The sequence below is a fragment of the Lathyrus oleraceus genome, chromosome 7 (assembly GCF_024323335.1).
Source record: "Lathyrus oleraceus cultivar Zhongwan6 chromosome 7, CAAS_Psat_ZW6_1.0, whole genome shotgun sequence".
In the NCBI taxonomy this organism is placed as follows: domain Eukaryota; kingdom Viridiplantae; phylum Streptophyta; class Magnoliopsida; order Fabales; family Fabaceae; genus Lathyrus; species Lathyrus oleraceus.
Genome location: NC_066585.1, coordinates 77,533,479 through 77,541,322, shown reverse-complemented (window position 1 = coordinate 77,541,322; position 7,844 = coordinate 77,533,479). Strand labels below are relative to the sequence as shown.

Below are 7,844 nucleotides of genomic sequence, written 5' to 3'. Positions count from 1 at the left end.
AGTTTTCGATTTTCACTATTTACAAAACCATGATATGCTTCTTATAGATCTCCTTGCCATGAGCATTTTAAGCTTTAAATCATCAAAAATGGTTGAGTAATTAGGAAGTTATGCTGAAATGAATTTTGTTGTTCATTGTTGTTTCTGCTCGATTCGTTCTGGATAGCTTGATTCATAGAAAATGGTTGTTGGATTTGTGCTATTTATGCTTGGCTGGTTCGATTAATGTGCTTGTTGTTCATTTCTGGGTAAATTCATTTTCCACGATTTGGTGAGGATGATGAACAAGATGATGAATACTGTAGCAAAACCCTAAAACCAAACCCAGAAAATCGTTTTGCTCGCTGGAAATTTTCGTTGCATGTAATCCCTGTTTCATTGCCATGTGACCTATCACTGTTTGCCACGCTTATGCTCAGTACGCTGCGTTTCATTAAACGTTCAGCAAAATTACAAATATGCCACGGCCTTATTTATTTGGTTATTTAAATCATTATTTTTGCAATATTCATTTCATTTTGATCCACAAACTTGCAAAAATCATAAGTCAACCATTGTTAATCCAAATTTCATGAGAATTTTTGCTAATTGTTCATCTGGATCTCTAGTTTTTAATCATGATTTTTCCTGAATTTTTGGATGAATGAATTTTAAATGGTGCTAGGGTTTGTGACATGTGCTCATATTTTGTACACTTTGCCAAAACATTTGTGAAATGATGATGCTTTATCCAATGCTTCCAAATTGTTTGTGCTTAAACTAGACACATTCATGGTGATTTTGGTATAGAGTTTGTGAATTTATCATTTCTGGTTTGTGAGTTATGATTTTTTGAATTAGGGTGTGACAATTTGTGTCACACCATTGATGTCCAATTTCATGATTTTCAATACCATGCTTCTTAAACTCAAATTGGCTTGAATTTTTGCATGAATGAACCTATGGATGTCTAGTTTACATGTGATTTTTATTGGAATTATTTGTGGCATTTCCTAATTGTTTGAGATTTTTCTCCCCTGTTTGGTCATATGTTGACTTTTTGTGACACATGTTCCCATATCATTTGTGAAATTCTCATACTTAATTGAATGGACATGAAATTTGACATGTGATTAGTAGACATTTTAAGTTTTGTCATGGTTTTGATCCCATTCATTTCTCATATGTTGTCACTGATTGATGAATTATTGAAGTTGGTACATGTTTGGTTGACTTCTTTGAGCATGCTTGAACTTGCCTTGCCTTTCTGATTTTCATTGACCAACTTCCCTTTATCCAAATGAGCTGAAATTTTATATGCATATCATGTTATGGATTATGATTGATCATGAATTATTTGATGATTTATTGAATTGTTTATAATTGGTTTTGAGTTGAGTCTTGCTGTTGACTTCTATGAGCTTCCATATGCTATGCTTTGACCTAATTTGTTTATGAAATGATGTTGATGCATGATATGAACTTGGAACCAATTGAGTTTGTTTCTTGATTGTTTGAACTTGACTTTGATTGGATTTCACTTGCTGTTTTGACTTTCTCATCCCTTTTTGACCCTAGGCTTGTCCTAGTGGTCTTGTTGCTCATGTTTGAGTTCATTTTTTCAGGTTAAGCAACAAATACCCAAAGAGATCATTACAAATTGATTGAGCTTGATTTGTTTATCATGACTAACTTGCTTGTTTTGTAGGTTGCTTGGCTCATATGCTTTGAGCATTGTGCATTGCTCATTTATCTGATTATGTTGACTGTTGATTTCTATCTCCTTTTGCTTTAAACTTTGAGTTGTGTACTGATTCTGTTTGACTGGTTTCAGGTATCATTAGTTGCTTAGTTTTTTAAGAACTTGCTTTGCTTTGCTTTAATAGAAATTTGCATTGAGGTATAATCCCTTTTCTTCATGTAGTCTGGAAGACCTGGCCTGTTACTTGGCCAGGCAACTGTCTGAAGTCCTCCTTAAGAGGCAATGCTTGTGTGTGTTTACATTTGTCCCAAGCAGGAAAAGTCCTTTAAATAAGGCAATTGGTGGATATAAGAGATATGTAGTCTATCTCCCACTATTCTGTGAGTCTTCTCCTTGCTCCCATTACATGGTTGTAGCATTGAGATCCAAACCCAAGATCTATCGAGTCAATAATATGTGGAGAGAGTTCCTACTTTCTGAACTCCCACACCTTCTGATATTCAAATGCTCTCCCTGACCAGGGATAAGAGCAATGAGGCACACCCCTCATATCCTTTCATCTGCTTCACCTTAGCCCCTCAATGGCAAGGTTAAGAGCACCATTAACCCTATTCCAGTTGGCTTCAATGCCTAACCCTTTTGTGTGAGCCTGATTGTTTGGTTATAGTGTGTGCTGAATGACTTCATTGATTGATTGCTTATCTCATATACACATGTCTGCTTGCATGATTTGTGCATTTATCATCATTAATTGCTCATTAGTGCATGATCATCTCATTTGTCTTTATGACATGTCTTTGTTGTTTACCCATTGAGGACAATTGTAAGACCATTTATTGGCCATTGTTCCTATGATATAGAAGTGAGTATAAGACCATTTCATTGGCCACTCATCTTATCTTTGCTTAATGCATTTGTTTGTTGTATGTGAGGATGCAATTGTAAGTCCGTGTAATTTGGCATTTGTATTCCTAGGACCATACTGTGGAGGTTAGAGTAAGCCCAGATAAATTGGCATCTGACATCCATGTTTTGCTTTTGTTTGTTTATGTGAGGATGCATCCGGTATCCAAGTTTCGTTTTGTTTTAGGAGATTGGAATAAGTCCATCTAATGGCTTCCGATATCCTTGTTTCTTTGTTTAGGAGATTGGTGTAAATCCATCTATTGGTATCCGGTATCCGCTTTTTGTTTGTGAGATTGGAGTAAGACCATTGAGTGGCATCCGGTATCATTTGTTTGCTTATTTTATTATTGCTCATTGCCCATTCCAAAGGACACACTTGAATCATCTTCTATATGATTTCAAGAGGTGAACCATTTAAGAAGTTTTACACTCCATCCTCATCCATGCATCCCCATTATGTCCTAAACCTTTTCACACATTACTTTCAAACTTGAGATAGATATTGTGCAAACATCTTCATGTTTTCAAATTAAAAACCTGGACCCCAAGTCCTTGACTTTTTTCAAACTCCATTTCATAACACTTCTTTTGAATCAATCTTAATCATACTTTGACTCTACTTTCATAATCACAATTAATTAACTTCACCCATTCAATTGTTTTGGCTTTGTCCATTGTTAATCTTTTCACATTAGCCATAGGTTTCAATTATCATTGTGGTTGATGTAAATCTTACCCTATCCTATGTGAGTCGACTATAAGACTTCCGTACTGAAAACAGGGTTAACCCATCTAGTACGTCGAAGCTATCCTCGCATGGTGGATGTTGGTCTTGGTCGAGTTTTCTCCCATTGATAATGAAGAGCCTCAGTGCTATTGTTTAAAATTGAATCCACTAACTTTTGGAAATCTTTTAGCCGAACTACGGCGTTTTGATCCTTACCTTTGATGGAAGGTACGTAGGCAACGGGTTCATCCGTTCAAACACAAAAACAATAAAAATTGTATATTCTTTTCTCATCATGCCAATCATGTTTGCACAATACTTATGTCATAACAAATAACAATTTTATACAACAAGTGTGAAAAGGGCTCCCTAGGAGTACCTAGGACGTAGTGGGTGCCTAACACCTTCCCATTGCGTAATTTACCCCTTACCCAGACTCTCTGATCTTTTTATTAGTTTTCTACGTGTAAAACTTCTTAGGCTTTTGTTCGCTTTTTAGCCAGTCCTTTGGATAAATAAAAGTGCGGTGGCGACTCGAAATTCATTGTATGCTTTGCTTATGGTTTAACCAATAGATCATATAGCGACGAATACACCGCTACAGTATCCCGGTGGATTGAAAACCCGAAAAGGGCGATCCAGGCAAAAGTTAGGGATTAAGCGAATGACTGCGTTCTGAGTTAGTTCTGAATCTCATCTCATGTCAATGACTGGAAACTTTCAAAAGGTGGGAAACAATCTAATCACCTTTCTCAGAAGGCTGATCATCTGGAGGATCGTGAAGACGAGCGGGTCATAGCAGAATTGGAACCCAATAGAAATCCATTTCACATTGCCATTAGATTAATTCTTGTTTTGCGATTACCTCTTTCCAGGGATTGCTTCCTGATGTAAATGCCTATTCAGAGGCCATTCAATCAATAAAATCATGTTATTCAGTACATCTCTGTGTTCATTTTCATTTTACTGTTTTGTTTGCAAAAATGACGTCCGAATTTTTAATAAACATTGCATCATGACACATAAGGGCTTTACAGGTACATGCTTAATAAACATTTAAAATTGCTGTAAATTTTAAGTGCTTTGGATCGTCTATTCAGAACAGATACCCTCGGGGCATTTCCTTAAAATCCCCTGCAGATGATCGTGAATATCTTCCCCAGTGAAGTCGCCAACAGACGAATCCGGTGTCTTATCCCTACAGAGCTGATCAGAGTGTTGGATTCTTCAATCCCCAGCAGGTTCTCACCACTGTACTCCCCAAGCGTTTGTTTCAGACTATACACTCCCTAGTAGAGTTAATAGTGCCAGACTGTATATCCCCAGCGGAGTTGACAGTGCCAGACTGTATATCCCCAGCGGAGTTGACAGTGCCAGACCGTATCCTCCCAGCAGAAGCAGCTGCTCCTCGGAGTTCGATGCCAGATCGATGTTTTCAATCCCAGATCGATGATCTCTTCCCTGGAAGCATAACCTCGGTACCGTATCGGTGTTTGCTCCCCCCCTGCTGAGTCATCTCTCGTAGATTATGGTTGCCAGAACCACTATCACCTCCCAAATTGCGTAGCATTTCCATTCTCATGGAGCATTACGCCATTGAAAAATTCAAACATACGCATGTAAGCATAAAACATTCTCGGCATCCCAAGTGACAAGCCAGAAGTTTGTTTCCAGTGCTCAGACTGAAGGTTGTTCATGACTTATTATCCCCAGCATGGGTCGTGGGCCCACGTGCCGCCTCAATTATCATTTTCCCTATTCCTGCCGATGCTGACAGGCATGAAGTTTTTTCCGGTATCCAGACCGAAGTGGCATTCAGGCCAGTTTTTTCCGGTATTCAGACCGAAGTGGCATTCAGGCCAATTTTCCGGTATTCAGACCGAAGTGGCATTCAGGCCAATTTTCCGGTATTCAGACCGAAGTGGCATTCAGGCCAATTTTCCGGTATTCAGACCGAAGTGGCATTCAAGCCAGTTTCCGATATTCAGATCGAAGAAGTTTCCGACATTCAGGTCGATGCAACTTGTAGCATTCAGGCCAGTTTCCGGTATCCAAACCGAAGTGGCATTCAGGCCAGTTTCCGATTTTCAGATCGAAGAAGTTGCCGACATTCAGGTCGATGCAACTTGTGGCACTCAGGCCAGTTTCCGGTATTCAGACCGAAGTGGCATTCAGGCCAGTTTCCGATTTTCAGATCAAAGAAGTTTCCGACATTCAGGTCGATGCAACTTGTGGCATTCAGGCCAGTTTCCGGTATCCAGACCGAAGTGGCGTTCAGGCCAGTTTCCGGTATCCAGACCGAAGTGGCGTTCAGGCCAGTTTCCGATTTTCAGATCGAAGAAGTTTCCGACAATCAGGTCGAGGCAACTTGTGGCATTCAGGCCAGCTTCCGGTATCCAGACCGAAGTGGCATTCATGCCAGATTTCCGGTGATCAGACCAACATTTGATACTCTCATATTCCGATGCTTAGTGTTCAGACTAATGTGCGGCGTTCAGGCCATGGGTATTCCTGTGTTACCATTTATTTTGGTATCCAGGTCAACTTTCTGTTTCGGTACTCAGGCCGATTTACACCGTAACAGACGGATTCTTCTTTTGAGATTGCTTCTTTGCCGATTCTGACAGGCATTGTTATTTATTTCATAGGGATTCATGATCAAAATCCGGGTCTTCTTAGTATTTAACCATCTCCCACTATGATCATATGAAGAACGTCCTGCTTCGTATTCTCTAGTTGAAGACGCTTAAATAGGGGCAACAGTCATACTCCGATTTTGGTCCTGAATTTTTTTATGTTTGTTTGGCATGTTTGGCCTAACCTTACTTTGGTCTTATATGAGGATTGGTTTTGGTCCAAAGTCATAGTGTTGTTCACGTGATTGCTAATACTCATATGGTCCTGGTCATCCAAACAACCAACCTTCTTGTGTCACAAGCCAATTGCCAATCATGCCACTTGATTCATGGATATCCCTTTCAAACCCTAATCTTGTGCCCTCATTTCATGGCCTTGTTAACCTATATTGTCAGTCAAGTCATGTTCTTTTCAGAGTCAAGCATTCAAGTCATAAAATAAACCAATTGCAAAACAAATTTCAAACCATTTCAATTCATTTCACATCATTCTAAACCATCACATTTGATTCTACAAAAAAAAAGGTACAAGTCTTGACAATTTTGACCAATTGTTGACTTTGGTCAACGGTTGACTTTTTGGTCAACATTGACCAAAGTCAATCCAAAATCCAAAAGCCCAAAATTCTCACCACAATCATCAATCATTTGTCCATTTAGAAGAAAAATGCAAATAAAATTGAATTTTAACCAATTGTTGACTTTGGTCAACAGTTGACTTTTTGGTCAACTTTGACCAAAGTCAACCCAAACTCCAAAAAAAACCCTAAAACTTCACCCGTGCCGTCAAGTCCATTATCTCGTGAATCAGTTAATATTCAACCTCAAAATACGATAAGGAATGGCACTAGCAACAACACAGTAGCAAATTCGATGAGTGCTCTTTCTTCACCTTTGACTTCTGCTGCTAAGAATGATGGAACAATTGCTTTGGTTAAATCTGGCTCCGAAATTGTCAAGACTACCCCTGCAGATGAATATCTTACTGTTGCTCTGAATGACTTTGATCCAGATCAATATGAAGGTCATGCTGCCATTTCCGACGGTGCGAACAAGCTTTTGATGCTGGTTTTGGCTGTTGTCATCAAAGTTGGTGCCTCTAGAGAGCATGAGATACTTGCTGAAATTAGAGATTCTGTTTTCTCTTTTATTAGGAAAATGGAACCAAAGCGAGTAATGGACACCATGCTTGTTTCACGTGTTAGATTTCTGTATATAAGATCTTTACTTGCAAGGTCCCCAGGATTGCAATCAATTAAGGTCTTGCCTGTCGAGTGCTTTCTTGAGAAGGCTAATACGGGGCGCAGTAGAAGTTCCAGCTGAGGGAATAGTCCTGGAAGGTCTCTTGTGCAATATGTTGATGAGCAGATCCAGGGATTTAAAGTGAATTTAAAACCAGAAAAGAAGTCCAAGTTTTCATCTGTTGTGTTGAAGATTCGTGGGATTGATCAGGAAATCTGGAGACAATCCTGTTGCACGCATATTGCATTGCCCAATGCTTTGCAACAACACCATACCATCATCATCATGCTAGCATGCTACAACACATCTAAACAAATCCTGCAGCTAAACAAGGCAAGCAGACTCAGTTACCAGGGCAATGTAGTGCAAATTATTGTTCTAGATAGTGTCATGTTTCAGGCACACAACCAAGCAAACATCAGAAGTTGAATGCAATGCTGCAACAATCATGCTAAGACAACATGCAGCAGGCATCTAACATAATCATCAAAACAAGGCACAACAGCAGCAGGGCGTAACAGCTACAAAGAAGTTCAAAAGTGGAAAGCACTTAACATGGTTCAGTCATAATAGTTCCATAATCCAAACAACTCCATTTGTTCCAGCCCTGTGTCATACCAGCTTGGCAAATTCCATGTGAGTGGAAATCCAA

The 7,844-nt window shown here is 39.3% G+C and overlaps 1 protein-coding gene across 1 annotated transcript; it reads left to right on the top strand.

The window, feature by feature from the left end:
* The first annotated feature begins 6,823 nt into the window (after positions 1-6,823).
* LOC127102128 (kinesin-like protein KIN-14B) lies at positions 6,824-7,273 on the top strand. The gene has a single exon (XM_051039539.1). It carries the CDS (start codon positions 6,824-6,826, stop codon positions 7,271-7,273), a length of 450 nt encoding a protein of 149 aa, XP_050895496.1.
* The last annotated feature ends 571 nt before the right edge of the window (positions 7,274-7,844 follow it).

What these genes read in the sequence shown, in the direction of transcription:
- LOC127102128 (XM_051039539.1), top strand. Translation starts at nt 6,824, where the DNA reads ATGAGTGCTCTTTCTTCACCTTTGACTTCTGCTGCTAAGAATGATGGA.